The 17694-nt window shown below is 38.5% G+C and overlaps 1 protein-coding gene across 1 annotated transcript in view; it reads left to right on the top strand.

Moving 5' to 3' along the window:
- The first annotated feature begins 4506 nt into the window (after window positions 1-4506).
- RAB3C (RAB3C, member RAS oncogene family) overlaps window positions 4507-17694 on the top strand; it is a 59111-nt gene continuing 45923 nt past the window's right edge. Inside the window, exons 1-2 of the mRNA XM_042825997.1 lie at window positions 4507-4530; window positions 12463-12690. Coding sequence (XP_042681931.1) covers window positions 4507-4530; window positions 12463-12690 — 252 coding nt within the window. The remainder of the gene's footprint in view (window positions 4531-12462; window positions 12691-17694) is intronic.

Genomic DNA, 17694 nt, shown 5'->3' with positions numbered 1-17694 from the left:
AAAAAAAAAAAATTCAAAGGAAGGCATGTCTTAACATTTACATTTTGCAAGTGTAAGCCAAATCTCCAAACCTGACAGACAGAGCCAGAGTGAATGACATTTATTGCTTTGTGAAAGACCCATGTCTCTCTTTTTATATTTCTTTTCTCTGCATCCAAATTCCAGTCCCAGAATAAGCCAAACGGTATGCAGGAGTAGAAGAAATACTGTGTTCTAAAAGGTCAGAGAAAAAAAGAAAGATATTTGACATTAAGGAAGAGAATAGAGAAAAACATTGTCAAAATCTATAGATATTTGAAAATTGCTGGCATCTTGTACCTAACATCTTGTACCTAAGACCTAGCAGGAATATCTGTTTAATTTAATTACAAATTAAAGAATTTGTATTTCAATCTAAAAATTATCAGAAAGGAACAACAATCACTAATGAACTTTTCATGCCGTATTTCTTTCTTGCTTAGCACAGATTTCCTCAACATTTGAATCATACTTATTAATTTTATGGCATAGTCTATACTTCAAGTTTCAAATCACAGAAGATATTTGCTCCCAATACATGCATTGAACTTGTGATGTAAAAGTTGAATTGCATTTGTATTTTCTTCTAATTACATACACCTCTAGCAAAAAATGGAAACAGCTTTGTTTACAACATGTCTGTCATTCCAAAATTCACTCATCCAGAATCACTCAGTTGGATACAAACCAGATGTCTCTTGATGCCATTGCTAACTCAAGATGTCTGGTATTTATGCAGTCCTGAAATTTACTGATTATTTTTTATATGCTATAAAATTTATGGTTTAGGCAAAATAAAATTTGTGCTACAAAAACATATACTGAAACCACACTCTTCTACATCAAGACAGGACAGACATTTTATTAGCTAACTCATAGACAGAAGGCTAATTCTGGGTTAGCTTTGGCAGTGAGTTATGTTACTTGTACAGCTGTTTGCCATCACTAAAAGAATATGAATTTTTCTCCTATTTCCTGTATTCCAAATCACTAAATAATAGCTTTTTCTGTATATTTTGCAACATAGTATTTGGTATGGAAAAAAAACCACAACATTCATGCTTGTGTTAGCAAATGAAAAAGAGGTAGCACAATCAAAGTGGTAATTGAAAACCTTACCTGATTGATGTTCATGGCTGTTACTGTAGTATTTTCTTAGATTAGTACTACTTCTGGTTAAAATAATTAGATATTTACCTAAAATGAGCCTGTCATATGTTAGCATTTTGTGAAAACAGCTGATATATAGTAATTATGTACAAAGCAGAGCTTTAAGCTTTAACTGTGTTCCAAACTTAATTCACATGTTGTGACTGAACAAGAGCAAGTGCTGAATTCTACAGTGTTGACAGAGTAACTCCAGATACCTGTGTGTTCTTGGGAATGAGAGGCTGGAGAGCAGCCCGATAGGAAGGGATCTGCGGGCACTGGTTGGTGGCAAACTGAACATGAGGCAGCAGTGTGCCATGGCAGTGCAAAGGGCCAACCGTACCCTGGGGTGCCCCAGGCCCAGCAGGCAGGTTTGGGTGCCACAATATAAGGAGTACATAAAGCAGTGACAGAGTGTCCAAAGGAGAGCTACAAAGCTGGTGAAGGATCTAGAGGACAAGGCGTGTGAGGAGTGGCTGAGTCTCCCGGGTTTGTTCAGCCCAGAGCAGAGGAGCTGCGAGGAGGCCTGATGGCAGCTGCAGCTCCTGACAGGGAGCGGAGGGCAGCGCTGAGCCGTGCTGTGTGTGACAGCGACAGGGCCCAGGGCACGGCATGGAGCTGTGCCAGGGGAGGGGCGGCTGGGGGGTGGGGACAGGGTCTGCACCAGAGGGTGGTCGGACCCTGAGCTGCCGGAGTTCAAGGAGCGTTTGGATGGCGCTCTCCTACGTGGCGTTTGGATTTTGGGTGGAGCTGTGTGGAGCCTGGATTTGGGCCCAGGGGTACCTGTGGGTCCCTTCCAACTGGGGATATTCTACAATTCTGTGCTTCGTAATCAGCAGAAACTCTAGACCCATAAAAACTGTGCTTTGTGAAGTACTGTCAGAGAATGTAATTGGACTGGGATAGAGGAGAAATGTGAGTTGTGTCTAGCATGAAATTATATAATTCTGGTCCATTTCCTTCCCATCTTTGCCATCTTCAAAAGTCTCTGAAAAAGAAGACAAAATGAAAAGCACACAGGTGCTGCTAGAATATAGCAGGGGGGATTGGAGGAGGGGATGGGGGCTAGGGGGAAAGGGCAGTAACATCTCTGCAAACACCTGAAGGAGTATTTCAGCATTATTTAAATTTTTATGCCTTTAAAAATTAAACGAGGAATAAGAAGAGTATTGTTTATGCAGAGATGCCGCTTGCCTTAGTGTTATTAGTTTTCATTAAAAAATAGTAATTTAATAGTTTAAAGAAAGACATACAACAATCAGAAAGGGAATCCTGCTTTATGTTCTAGTGATAGTTCCCTGCATGGAAATTCTAGATGTGAGATTCCTTAGGGAGTTCAATGCTAACATAAATGCCAATATAATAATAGATTTTGAAGATCATTGTTTTGAGATAAATTTGGGAACCCAGCACCATTTAAGTCTTATAATTTCTAATACATATCTGCAGTATTTTTCTATCTTCAAAGTAGAAGATAAATAAATACAGAATAATAAAAATAAAATAGTAAATTCAGGGTATGTTTTCCAAATTTTATAGTCTGAAGCTTCACTGAATGCTTGAATCTAGTGCTTCAAAAATCTATCCAGCTAATATTTAAAGTACCGTTCCAAAATGAGAACTGTTTTATGTAAAGTTTATTATATTCAAGATTGTGTATTGTAATTTTTAAAAACAAAACTCTAGACCAACACATTTTAGGGAATGTTTCTCCTTTTTCCCTAATTGCAAATGTATATAGTGTGTTCTGTTTTCAGAGAGAAATGTTACTCAGTTATTTCTTTTTCAACTAGATAAAGACAATAAATATCAGGCATAAAAATTCAACCATTCAACACAGAGATAAGATTTTAAATGTAAGTATTGAGCAAATTCATGATGCCTGTGTGACCATAATGTCAGAAAGAGTAATGTCAAAGATAGTTTTGTTCAGGAAAGAAGAAACAGCTGAAAGCACACATCATGTTTTCGAATAAAAATCAACACCAGTTTTCATGTTACACTGATACAGTTTTAAATACCTTTCAGTGACGGTAAAAAACAGCAAATTTGAAATTACTTCTGGTAGACACTTAAATCCATATTCATGTCTCTTTCATACAGTTTGCCTAGGTCATAGCTCCAATAGGTGTTGTGCTTTATGGAACATGAGCCATGTATACAGAAAGGGGTACTCCAGAGCACAGACTCTTTTCCACAAACCACTTCCCTTCTGCTATTCCTGGTAATGTGCAAGCTCTGGCAAACATCCCCAGAGCTGCTCATTTTTTTCTGAACACAGCAATGCTTTGTTTTCTGCGCTTTAGTAAGGAAGATGTCAAATCTTAAATCTGGTTCCAAAACCAATCATACATTTTTCTACCTGCTTGGAAGCTGTATAATCTCGGCCCATCATAACTAATGACTCAGTAGAAGCAGTTATGGGAAAATTGCTGACAAATATGCTTAAAGCAACTTCTTGGAAAACAAAGCCTGAGAACACGTGTGGAAGGTGAGCTGCTTTATATCTGACGGCTGCTTTATATCTGAAGGCGTGGTACTCCTATCTGACAGCCCCATTACTGCTGCCAGTAGCACAAGCCACCACCCAACGCTGGGCCGCCATTTCAGAGCCGGGCTGCTTCTACCGTGCAGCAGCACCACCATTTTCCAAAGCCCAGCAAAGAGCAAAGCAAGGACACAGAGAAGGGACACGGAGAGCAGAATGTGACCGAGAGCTACAGGGAGGGAGCCCAGGGGCTGCTGTACACACAGCACCGCGCCGCCAGGAAAGCAGTGCAGCACCACTGCGAGCGAGCGGCCACAGCGCGGCGCCGCGGCGTGATCGGCGGGTCGGGACCCCGCGCTGCCGGAGCACCGCGGCCGGGCCGGGCTGGCAGCGGGGCCCCGGCAGACGGAGGGGCCGGGGCGGCGGCGGGAAGCCCCCCGCTGCACGGAAGTGGGGCGACCCCTGCAGGACGCCGCCTCCCGGCCCGGCGCCCTTCGCCCTCTCCTTTGGGCCCGGCTCCCCTCGGGCTCCCGGCCCAGCCCGAGGGGTCTCCCCCACCGCTATTAATTCGCAAAGAACCGCGCGGGTTGCACCGCCACCCCTCGCGCCGGCCTCCGCGGCAGGACGTCGGGCGCGGAGCATGCCGGGAGCTGTAGTCCCCAGCCGTCACCAGGGAGAGGAGCGGCGCGCGGCGGGGACTACATGTCCCTAGGGCGCACGGGAGAGAGGGGCGGTGCCGTGGGCGGAGCGCGGACAGCTCCGGTGCTGATCGCGGCGCGGGTTTGCCGGCAGAGTCCGGGTGGGCAGCGGGCGGCGAGCGACAGCGGGACGAGCGGCGGCCGCGTCCGACGATGAGGCACGAAGCGCCCATGCAGGTCGGTGCCCGGGCAGGGGGCGAGGAAGCGGCGGGTGCGGCGAGGCTGGGAGGCGGGAGGTGGCAGGACGGGGCGGGAGGAGACCTAACGAGGAACTGTGGAGCCGCCGGGCTGGGCTCGCAGTCGGCTGCCCGGCACGGCGCTCGGCAGAAGCGGCGGCGGCTCACTGGTTCGGCGGGCGTGGCGAGTGCGGGGCCCGATGGACGAGGGTCCCGGGCGTGTCGGGACTCTGCCCGGCAGGTGGGCAGCCCCGGCTGTGGGGCTCGGTGTGCCCCGTCTTGCGCACAGCTCGGTGCCCCAGGCTGCGATCCCACTTGTGGGGTTCGGATCTTCAGGGTGAACAAAGCGGTGCCCTGCAGGTACCGTTAATGCCCTTTGAGCTCTGATCGCAGGCCCTGGGAGTAGGCGAGGGTAAGTTTTCAGGGGATGGTGTGAGGAATTGATGTCTGGGCGTGCAGGAAGTTGACGAGTTGTCTCCACCTGTTTGTTTGCGCGAGGAGCTGCCGTCCATCTCCAGCGGGGATAGTCAGCTCATTAGAGCTAGGAGCAGTGAGGAGGTGGCCTCTTTTCAACCATTTCACATATGAAAGGATATCGCGCCCCTTAGTATGTCAGAAACAAATGATGTGCATGCAGACACAAGTAATGCCGCACAGTTTAAAGCAGTTTCTTGGTAGTTGCTTGAAAACAGTTTGTGCTGTGCAGTTAGATGTATATTAATTATTTCTCACAGCCCCTTTTATGATCTCTTGTGGGAGCTGTGGGCCCCTAGACTGTGTACTCAAACACATGACTGCTTTCTAATAGAAGATTGGTCACATTTCTGGTGAGCTGGTAGCAATCAATCTTGCTGATTCTGTACAATGCAAAGAACACTTCTGCAGTCAGTGGTGATTTAAGTTATGAACTGCAGCTCTGTTAGCAAATATTTTTCACGCTGTGTATCTGCTGTCTGTAGTACCAGCTTGAACTGCACTTGCTTTAATATGCATGCTCAAAAAGCAATCTGAAGTCTTAAGTTACGCTGAAGTGGCATTGGGTTTCTTTGACTTTTGACAGAGGACAATAATTTCATGAACATTTTGCAGAGCAATTGCTTGGATGTCATATGCTGAAACATTTCAATCAAATAGGTGCAGTACAAATAAACCAGTCTTCATTTAGAATGTTTTTTGGTTTTCTGATTGGAGAACAGCAACAATTAGTCTGCTGTTTAAACTGCTTAGTTCTGCATGCTATGTGCATGCTTTAGGAATATTTATGTGGAATTTGACGTCTATTTACGTGTGTCTTTTGAAATATCAAAGTCATATTTAGTATGTATTGACTTTGAAGAGCATTTCATTAAAAGCAGATTTTTCTGATGAAAAAAACAGATTGGTCATTCTTGCATTTGGCATTTGATGGGTCACTGGCACTGATAAATATTTGAAAAAACAAAATTGTTCAATTTTAAATAAAATTTGAGGAAAATAAACTCCATATTTGAATACATATTTAACTGTCATATATCAGAGAACTGCTGCTTATTTTTTATATCTAGTAATCAGTATAAATTGAATTATTGTTTAACAGATAGCATAGTCTCAGCATAAACAGAGACAGTGAACAGATATTAAAAAAAAAAAAAAAAAAAAAAAAAAAAACCACAAACCACTTTAAGTTCCAGTTTTTCAAAGCTAGAGAGATGGTCAAACAATGTCTGTTTTTAAACAGATATGTTCCAAAATGGTAATTGTGTGAAAATGTAGTCTGGCAGATAAAGTTTGATTTTGCCTTGTAGTTTCTGTACATTTTTTTCTTCTACTTACACCATTCCATGTGTAGTTACCTACTATTCTTATTAAAGATTCAAGTAAAACAATATTCTATTGTGGACTTTTCTCCCTAATAATCTTTTATTTTTCCAGCTTTCTTGTTCAAATGTGGCTTAGAACTGGCTGGACTAATTGCCTGGTTTCCATGAAACAAATACTGTTGCTTCTTTGTACACAATAGCTTTGTGGAACAGTCCGTTCTAGAGCTAACTTCTCTATGAACCATAGTGCAACAGAAAAAGTGATTAAGTACGTGTCTTTTGATCAGGATAAAAAGAAGTTAGAGGAATGTGTAAGCACTGGTTTTGTTGGTGGTTTTTTCTTTTTTTTCCATTTCCATCAAACATTAATTAGATAACTAAGAAGTTAAAATGTTGTAGGAGGATAAGAGAAAGGGCCTGTGCATTAAGACTGTCTTTTCTATATTTATGAATTCCTTGTTTGAATCTCAAGCTTGTGACATTTCTCTTTAGACAAGAAGAGCCAAAACTTACCAGAAAGTTAGCTCAAACAGTCCTTCCAGAGCAAGAGTTAACCAACATAAAAATTAGCTATTGTCGTCTGCTATAGATAGTTGGATCTGGATCAGAGTTTGTGGCTACTTTTGTCACTCTCTTGGGCAAATAATTCAAAAATCACTAGTGCCATAGAGGTGAAATATAAGTATGGAAAGGGAAACAATCTATAAAGACAATGTAAGCATTTCTGATGCTTTGTCAAAGAACAAATAAGAACATTTTTTTTCAGAGCACTTCACATCCTGTTGTCACTGACAGTGGTTGTGCTCAGACATAATGGTTTATAACAGACACGTGCAAACACAATGTAAAACTGCAAGAGCAAGTAAAAAGAATCTTTGCAGATATTTAAGAGTTGTACAATTATGATTAAAAAAAAAAAAAAAAAAAAAAAAACAAATCAGATCTTTTAGACACAGAATTTGGTATGGCAATACATCTCCTGTCGATGAGTAAAAGTATTAGATGTGTCATTCTTGGTTAAGATTAGAAGCACTGGAGAAGAGCCTGCCAAACCTCTCAGTCCACAGAACAAGTCATATTACCTTTTTGTTAATCATTTGGAATCATTTTCTGTCACAACTTCTATTTGGAAGTCACTTATTTGCTGGTTCCATATTTTCTAAGGCAGCTCAAAGGTACACAGGTCTACTGATACACTCAATTCTTCTCAATTCCCAGTGTCTGTTCCACTGTATGTCTGCCTGAGTAGTTTTCATTCCCTAATGATTACTCAAGGTTACTATCTGTGTATGTTTTACACTTAGATTTCACTCACAGGAGAAAATTAGGTTAATGAAAAATGGCTGAGAAGTCACGCTTAGTTCACCATAAGCAGATCATCAGAAATCATGTGCTAAAGCTTTTCCAGAACTGTTCTTTATTGTGCCTTTCATGCTGCTGTCCCGGATAGTAGCCAGCACTGTGGCCATATTCATGCTACTTCTCCTGACACAAAGTTGAGCTTGTTTTAGATTCTCTCCTCTCTGTATCTCCTCAAGTTCCCCAACATTTCATTATTGTTACTATAATAAAACATCTCTAACAATACTTTTCAGATTGAATAATATGCTTGCAAATATTCATAAATACAACTTCATAATACCTTGAAGTAGATATGCTTCTCCTGATGCTGCAAATTAACTTAGACAAGCTGTATGCTGCAGATGGCCAGTGATCCATAATTCCAAATAAATGATTGTCCACTTAACTCTGTTAAAAATGAGATCACAAGAATGATCTGCAAAGCTTTTTGAGGATTGGCTGTGGCCTGCATCTGTGGATAGTCATGGAACTATTTAGAGAGCATTAAAGTAAGAGAGGTTAAGCATCTTGCTGAAGACATGAGGAAAAAAAGGAAAATGAGAGTCAGAAGTGGTGAAAAAGTCTGAAACAAAACTCAGTCCCCAGATTATTCATCTGGCAGTTTATGTACAAAATCATTCTTTTCTTCCTGAGTAGGTCATACAGTCATAGAATAAATGAAATGTTCTTCCATATAAGGATCTTGATAATATCGTAACTGCACTGATGATGACCTTTGATTTGCAGATTCAAGATGCTCACTTGTGGTGCGTCCTACATTCAGTCCCAGAAGTTACAAATACTGAATTTTCCACTCGTATTTCATTGTTTCCATTTCATCTGGGTATCTTGATTAGTAATATTTGACAGAAAGGAGGATCCATCTCACAAAAAGCTGCCAGTGCAGACAGTTGTCTTTTTGCTAAAATAGCTAGTCTTTTTTGAAAGCAATATAAATGTATGTATTTCTACACAATATATAGAAATAAATCCTACTCTTTGAAATAACTATAGTTTATTCAATCAGTGTCCATCTATTCTTAGTGTAGATAGAGAGAGAATATTTTCTCCAGGCTTACTCTTAATCTTTTCCTTTAAAATATGCCTGTTGATATTATTTTTAATAGTATAGAAAGTAGTTCTGGCATACACAAAAGAGTGAACCTTAGTATTTTCAATCACAGCTTTTCTTTTTGCATTCTCTCTTCCAAGAGCAATTCAATCTGCATAGACATCCAGAGTATGGTTGATGTATATGTTCAAACTGAAGTGATATACAGGCCAGGAAGCACGTTGCCCTGCTTAAGTGAGAAAGCTGTTCGAATTAATTCTATCAAAGAAAAAGGTCCTCTAAGGCCGTAGAGAGAAACACAGCAAAGTGTTTTAGTGTTATCATGAAGACCTTTTCAGATTTATTTTCTTGGCCCTGTGGGCCAGGTCTGGGCTCTCAGATCTGTCTTGAGTCCTTCAGGAGGTAGCCCAAGGCTGCTTTTTTTTGCTGAAATCCTGGTGACTATGAGGAGCTAAAGAGGCACTCATGCTGTTAAAAAATGGTGCACGAAATGAGCTAATGGAAACAGCTTTGTGCATCTTCTTTTTAATGTTACTAAATACAGACAAATTTTAATTGGAGAGAAAATTCAGTGTGTTTTGATGAATGTGCTGCATGTTTAATGTAGCCATTTAATCGTTTGAGAAGAGAGCTTTGTCAAAATAAAGGTAAAGTTTTGGTTTTCTTGGAAGCAGAAGATTACAGAGCTAGCAAATTTGGCATGTTTATCTGGTTCCTGTCAATATGTGTAGTATTTAATTAATCTGCTCGAGTATGGCTGTTCTCCTACTTATTTCCAGCATTTTTTCCAAAGGAGGAATCCACATCAGATTTTTCACATTTCTTTGTTAAATGCCTCCATTGTTGAGACAAATCGTGTTAAAAGTGAAGTGCGGTATTATTTTCTCTACAGCAGTGTAGTCCATGTTTGAAACAAACAGTCTGCACTTAAGAGACAAAAACACTGCAAGAGCATGCACAAATCCCTGCAAGATCAAGCATCTAGGTTTCTCTTCCAGTTAGCAGAAAAATAGAGACTCCTCTACAGTATCATTTAGAGTGGGAGTCTGATGCACACTTTGAAGCTTATTATGAAATGAATGAGCTTTGGGAAGTAATGACAGCAGTGCTGAGTTTGATGTTTCTTCAGGCTGGTGCAGGCAACAGTACTATTCTAAAACTCATCTGAGTTTTGGAAATAGGAAGGGATCATTCACTTGTGATACTCTCAGAAGACTATTTCTCTTTGCTGAAGTTAATCTCTCCAAACAATCTGAACTGTTATCAGTAATTCACTAACCTCCTCATGATTCCCTAGATGGAAAGTGGAGAAATAAGTCCTTTTCCTTGCCTTCCTCTTATACTTTCTGCTACATATAATAGGCAGAAATACTGAAATAAAAGTTTGCTGAGGTTCTTTGTTCAACTTGCCCTTAGTTCTGCATACAGCAGTGCAAGTAATGAATCCATAAGTTCAAGGCATAGTGAAGTTGCTGAGCTTTATTTTTTAATTATTGTTGAGAACATTTAAAAGAACTACTGCATGGGTAATCCACATAAATATTAATTTAGAGGAACCTTGTTTAAAAGTGTCAATAGGAAATGTTCTTACTTAAGAAAGCAACATGAAGTGCAAGCTTTAGTGAAACTATTATAAGCACTATTATTAGAAACTAGGCCTCTAGATTACTCTGCTCACTGAATCATAACTTCTAAAGAAGTGTGAGGCACTGAAATTCTTAAGGATTAAATGTAGTGCACATGGGGTCCAGCCAGCTGAATATAAGGCTGGCGGGGACCAGCAGGCTTTGTCAAGAGGCAAGCTGAAGAAGCTACATGAAAGTCTTCTTAGGAGAAAAAATCAAGAAAGAAAATGCTTCTTCTTTCTAGAAGTGGTAATTTATGGTTTCAGCTGCTAAATTATGGAAGAGAGACCGAAGAACAGCAGAACAGGCTGTTTGCAAAAGCATAAGGGCTGCTCACAGACATGCCCAGCCACTGCACAGCCTTTGGTTTGGAGGATTTTATTGACTTCCTCTTGTTGTAAGTTGTGCAATACATTAGCACTTTAGTATGTGATAGCCTGTTAAGATTAGACTAGCATAAACACAATATAATTTTCTTTTGCACATGTTCCAAGCAAAATACCCCACATAGTTTTAGAATAGGGGAGAGTGATGAGGGTGGAGAAGATTTGTTTCTGTACTTCACTGTAGAAATATGAAAGGTGAAATATTAGTGATATTCATTTGTATTTTTTCATTCTAAAATGTTGCACATTTCAGAAAGAAGTGAATAAATATTAAAGCTAATGCAAACACTCAGGATGCAAAGATGTGGTAACTGAGACCAGATTTAGTCAAGAACTTTAATCATTACCAAATAAAAAGGATAAGTCTGAAATCAAACAGTCACTAATGCATTATTTATGAAATATAAATCTTACACTGCATTTTCCATTGAAAGCTTGATGCTTCCATTGTCTCCTTCATAACATTTTGTCCCCACTTCTATATGACTCCCCATATGCCCAGAGAAGCTAGCATAGTGTTACTTGTATTAGAAGACAAAAAATTATCTCAGAAGACTTATGCAGTAATTGAAATTCTGAGAGAATTTCACTGAGTTAGTGTACATCCTTCATCCTTCTGCAATGTCTCAGTTCCAGCTGTCCTCTTAGACTGCCTGAATGCAGTCTGAGATGTCTAATTTAGAAAGCTTTGACACAGGCTGCTTTTTGAGTACCTTTATATTAGAATAGGCTGTTGCTCTTGCTGTCTGAAATTGGTCTGCAAATGTATTACCCTTATTGCCCAAATGCAAGAATTTAAAATACTGCCAGGTTCCAAAAATTCTTGAGACTTTTCTTAGCATGAGTGAAAAACATTTAGTTTTAAGTTATTGGTTTTGCCAACTGCGTTTTAATCGTTACAGGTAAGATTGCGGCTGAGTTTTCAAGTTAACCTCTGATACCCTTCTGAAAATAAAGCGTAAAATGTATAATGAAACCTATTATCTTTGAAGCCTCCAAGCAAAATGAATTTGATATTCAGTAGTATTCAGTTTATTCAGTTTTTGTAATCTCGTGTTTTATATGAGTTAGAAGTCTTATTTTAAGGATGCAAATATGAAGACATTATCAACTGTCATTTATTCCCATTCCAAAACTGTACAAGATATGAGAACTGAAAAATATCAAGACCTTATTTGAGAGGTATATACTGAACTCACTTTTTCATGGAAAGCTACTAATGGCAAATGTATTAAAAAGGTGGTAGGCATTAGAAATGATGGTAGAATATTTACAGTAAGATAAATTATTCTAGAATTATATCACCTATGAATGATTCTAAGTTTTCGTTTGGAATTGTACCTCCTCTGCAATAAGTTACCTGTCATCTTGTGTCATCTTCACATTCTTGTGAATGTGAAGAGAAGCATCTTTGTCTGTATTTTCACAATTTATTTCATTCCTTACATTTTCTGAAAGTAGGTCTTAACCATTATTCAAGAGCTGGACTTCTAGAAGGATCTTTTTGTTTTCATTATAGTGATGTTTAGCTTTGATAAGTCCTCTTTTTCAACTGTTATAATGAATACAAGAGTTATAGAAGTGTCTTGAACTTCTGTGACCTTCTTAGTTCTCTATGCCTGTTACTAAAAATTCTAATAAAATCTAGAATTTTCTTGTTTTATATGACTCAAAAGACAATAAGTTATTTCTTTTTATTTTGAATTACAGATGGCGTCTGCTCAAGATTCCAGATATGGCCAGAAAGATACATCTGACCAGAACTTTGATTACATGTTCAAACTGCTCATCATTGGCAACAGCAGTGTTGGGAAAACCTCCTTTCTATTCCGATATGCTGATGATTCCTTCACTTCTGCATTTGTGAGCACAGTTGGGATCGATTTCAAAGTAAAAACAGTTTTCAAAAATGAAAAAAGGATTAAGCTACAGATCTGGGTAAGCCAAGATAATAATTCTGTTAACTAAGCAAGCTGTAGAAGTTTGATAGATAGCATTTAAACTGCTGTGGGTTTCCACTGAATGTTATAATCTATATATTATCTGTATGTATGGCAGAGTAATGAAAAAGAAATGCTTTCCTACATCATTTTGCTGTCTTCAACCCTTTTGGTTAAGAACATAACCAGTATTTTTAAGGCATTAAAATTCAGCATAGTATATATTCTGAATTAAATTCTTTTAAGAAATAGCACAGTCTGACATATACTTATAATCTGTGCAGCCAGGAGCAATATGTAGTCCATTGAAAGTTACATATATTATTACAGAGAATTTCAAAGTGCCACTTAGATACCTTTTTTGTTTTCTTGCTTCCATATATATTTATATAAAGTTTATATTTTTATTATATAAATAATAATTTATTATTATTATTATAAATAATGATAATAATAATATAGGAGAAACGGTAGTAGATGCATAACAGAAAGTATAATTTTTTGCTGTGTCAGCTAAGCTTGTCAACTAAATCAGCTGAACCCTTTTCCACTTCTACTGATGAAGGAAACCCCTTGTCTTTTTCCTACATTTCAAAGATGCTATAAAAATTCTCAGTTTTTATAATAGGGGTTCTTTTCTGCAAACTATCCTCTTGAACAGGAAAAGAGAACAAAAATTTACTCATGCAGCAGCTAGTGATGCTTATACATCCTAATTTTTGAGTGGCAGGGTGATACTCAACTAGAGAGATGTTAGCAGAACTTTTAACAATGTGGGAGCTGCAGTTAAAGCTTCAGGTTTGTGCCATCTTCCTTGGGTGCCTGAGGATTTTCAGCATTTTCTTTGTACAATATTTGTAATATCCTGATTAACCAAAATATCCTTTTTCTTTGCATGAATACAAGTAATTTAAAAATATATTTAATGGTAAAAGTCATTAATCTGGGGAAGGTTTGGATCAAACATGACTATGTCATCTAACATGTTTTAAATGGCAGACAAGGTGAGTTTGTTTTTAATGTGTAATAGTTCCCCAGCGTTTTCATTTTTTATGTGAAGACTATGATCATCAAGGTAAAGCCAAAGGTGAATTTGCTCTGTTCCTAGGCTTCATCTCATTCATGTCACCTTAACAAGGCTACAGCCATTCTTATCTCAAATCATTTGTTGGTCTGTGCCCTCTGGTTACAGGAACACAGGCTCTTTTCTTCTCAACTTCTCTATCTTTCTAAGCTTAATACTTATTGTTATCAAGAACAAAAGAGATTTTGCAGCACACTAGGTTACTATGCATCATGTGTTCTTTTCTTCAACTTCATTGTTGATGAACACTAGGTAATTCTCACTGTCATTACGTTATTTTTTGATAAGAGAGCAATAAAATTGTGTTTACATTATTGTCTTTACACAGCCCTTGTTTTAATCACCAAGTAGCCTTTAAGATTGATTTTATTATTCATGTATCTCCTAGCTAAATCAGCAACATCCGTTTATAATTTTGTATTAATATGGTTAGTTTGACATCAGTACATTTCTCATAATGTCTCTCCATGCCAGATTCCAATTACGTGCTTGGCTCAAAGCAGTCTATTAATTAAATGTATTCAGGGCCATCCATGGCATAGAAAGGATATAGCAGCTGTATTTTTGCCAGCTGGAATAAACTTCCAGTTCTAGCCAAATGAACATTTTGTTGGTCCTTGTATGGCAGCAACGCCACAAGGACTGCTTTCAGAATGACCCCCTTTGTTCTGCAGTGACAAAACAGTACAGGAGAATCCTTGTCTAAAAACACTTGCAAGCGAAATGTCTGAGTGAACACAAGTTTTTTGTATCCCACAGAGAAGAGGGAGCAGAGACAGAGATAATGAAAAGGACCTTCCTGAAGGCTTATCAGGATGCAGGGCTAGGAACAAGACTCTGTATCATGCTTTAAATGTTTCCCCAGCCAGCCCTGCCTCATGAGTTTTATTTGCTTGTTTGTTTTTTGTTTTTGTTTTTGTTTTTTCTTCCCGTTAAGATTTTAATGCTGGTTCTTAAAAACCGTTGTTGCCAAATGAACTGAAACTGTAGCAGCACCCTATTACTGTTTGAACTTTTTAGATGAAGCATTAGAATATTGTGTTGCAGTTAGGCTTGCCAGTGTAAACCTTCTACAAAATCAACTAAGTATCTCAGAAAGCTGTACAATAAGTCATAATGATTTTATTACTGCTTAGCTAGAAACAATGTGGTTATTTTTTATTTATTTTCAGCTCCTTCCCTCTCTTCTTTTTCTTCTAGTCTTTAAATCCCACTACTCAGTTGAATGCATACTGGAACTTCTGATTGTCTTTGAATCAGGCCATCTGTTTTCCAATTTCCATCTTATTTCCAAATAAAGTTATGCCGTTACATTGTGTGGTTCAGGCAATGCTAACCATGCACAGAGCCCTTCAGCCTCAGGCCTTTGATTTAGATCAACATCAAAACTGATCAACAGCTGTTTTAGTAGGGCGGATGTTTCACTGATCTGTATGAGAAGTGTTCACTGGTCTTAGATCAGTTTCTAATTAATTTATGTCCACTTTGCTTCTCTTAACTACTAAAACTAACTGAAATTTTGCTATTATGAATATTTTTGTACATTCTTAACATGCTTTATCCCCCTAGTTCTTTTGGATTCAAAGTTGTTTGTCAGCCTTACATTTAATGCTACATATGTCAAAATATACCACAAATTCTTAGAGAAAAATCATGTGGGTTTGCTCTGTGTTATTTCCTAACCAGCTGCTTTTCGCCACTTGCAGGATACTAAACTAGAGAGCCCTGTGGCCTGATCTAGCTAGCTTGCTTCTATATTCCAGCATTCCGAAGTGATTGTAAATTCATGGCCACAGGTATTTTTGGAGAGGAAATGGGAAAAAAACAGTCTTGCAAACAGCATTAATTTTCAGTATTTTTCTCAATATTCCAGTGGTTTTGGAAGTACCATCTATAACATTAGTGAAAATAATTTACTTTTCTACAGAGGTCTTTGCTATAGGAAAAACCCCTTATTGCCTGCTTCAACAAACATGACTTATAGCTCTGCTTGTAGCAGAGATCAGGTCCCTGCAACAGCTCAGTACTATGTATCTATATATATATATGCACATCATAGGTGGACTTCAAAGATTTTATGAGAAAGGCACAGTATCACTAAAATGATACATCCCTGTTCAAAGGCAAAGATTGATTGGAAAAAGAAAGTGGTGTTTAACATACATAAAATTTAAAAAATGCTCATCTGACTGTTTAAATGGAAATTTCCATGGAGATCCTTTTGGAGAAACTGAGGTAGTTTAAGACAATTTCTAGAACATTTTGCTGTAGTGCCTCTTAGGCAAATTTTTTCATAGGGAAATGCATCCATTTACACCAACAAATCATCATCCTGACAGACTTAGTGTAATTGTAACTCTTTCTAACCTGTGATCAAGCAGTTCTGGTATAACATTTCTTTCAGCTGTCTTTGCTTTCCACATTGTGATCTGTGTCCCCAGCCTTTCCCACGCAAGAAACTTCATATCAGTGGAGTAATTACTGTGTTTCTGAAAAGTAAGATTCGTCACTCCTTCAAATTGAGAATTCAGAATAGGATGATGGGGAGATTTTACTGTAGTAGGCAACTGAAGCCAGAAAAATAATCCAAGACTAATGGGGGGAGGGGAAAGGAAGCTATTTAAAGTGTTGAAGGTCTGTAAAATCCAGGGAAATCTGACAGTATATTTTAAAATGTGAAATGAAAGTTATTAAGACTATCATTTTACCAATCAAGAGAGAGTGTTTCTAAAATGGAATTAATGTTGACAGCATTTCTTAAAGTGAAATCAGCTGTGCTGACAGCTTCTCTGAGGCATTTTAATGGCACATTTAAGACATCTGAAGAGCTGTGGTGAATCTAAAAGGAAAAGGCAAGCCTATATTTGTGCCTCACTGCATTTTAATAAGATTTGTGTTGTTGATTATAGGTATTCTTGCTATGCAATTGTCTGTTTGAAATCAGAGAACTAGAGACTTGGATGGGAGCCATAATGTAAATGCTATGGAAAAGGGAGTGTAGAAACAGTATTTAAAGCTCACTTTTGCATTCTGCTGCTCAGTGCAAGCTGCTTCCCTGTGCTCTGTTACAATAGATTGAAATCCTTCTGAAATTATTCTGGATTGAGAGGGGCAGAAGTGAGTAAGGGAGTTTGAGGTGACATGAAAGCAACTCTTTCATTTATTTTTATTTTTAACACTGCGAATTTGCATTATATTTTGGAAGTAACCTTAAGTGCACATGATAAGAAATCAGAGCCATACAGGACTCTGTGCCACTTCAGGATAATGTTTGTAGTAACTAACGTGTTAGTAGGAACAATGCCGATTCTACTTGGGAAATGATGAGCCAAAAAAAAACCCAAACCAGTTAGGATATTGCTTTCATTTGTTTTTGGAGGAGAAGCTGCTTTTTCTACTTCTGTTTCTATTCAGCGCAGTACAGTGATAATCTCCTTCAATCTTTTCTGAATAAATTTATTGTTTTCTATAATCAGATAATGACTTTCTGGTTTAATCCAGCCCCCTTTCTCCTTCCCTTGCCTTCCCCCTCCCCTCCCCCCTGCCCCACCAAAAAAAAAAAATCCGCTATTTATAGTTGTTACAGCTTTATTTATTAAGTACAGTTTGAAAAGCGCAAAGAATTCAGCACTACCTTAGTCATCAATTCTGGTGGAAGATGTCAGTAGTGTGCCTTAATGAGGCCAATTTCTCTAAAATTTGGATGGTGCCTAGATACAAATAGTGCTTATTTTCCTTTCTAATAGGTTATTTAGATGTACTTATAATGAGAAGAAAAAAAAATAAAGTCTGCCATATGAAGTTAGTTTTTTGTTTCTGACAGTATGGCATTTGTTAGATGCTTGGGCCATGTAGATTGAATATCATTCACTTTTATATAGAAATTAAGCCAACTCTGCAGGAACCAATATGAAGTAA

This window comes from Centrocercus urophasianus, unplaced genomic scaffold (genome assembly GCF_019232065.1).
Source record: "Centrocercus urophasianus isolate 14NV4802_14NV808 unplaced genomic scaffold, USGS_Curo_1.0 seq_25, whole genome shotgun sequence".
Lineage (NCBI taxonomy): Eukaryota > Metazoa > Chordata > Aves > Galliformes > Phasianidae > Centrocercus > Centrocercus urophasianus.
This window is presented reverse-complemented; position numbering and strand designations above follow the sequence as displayed.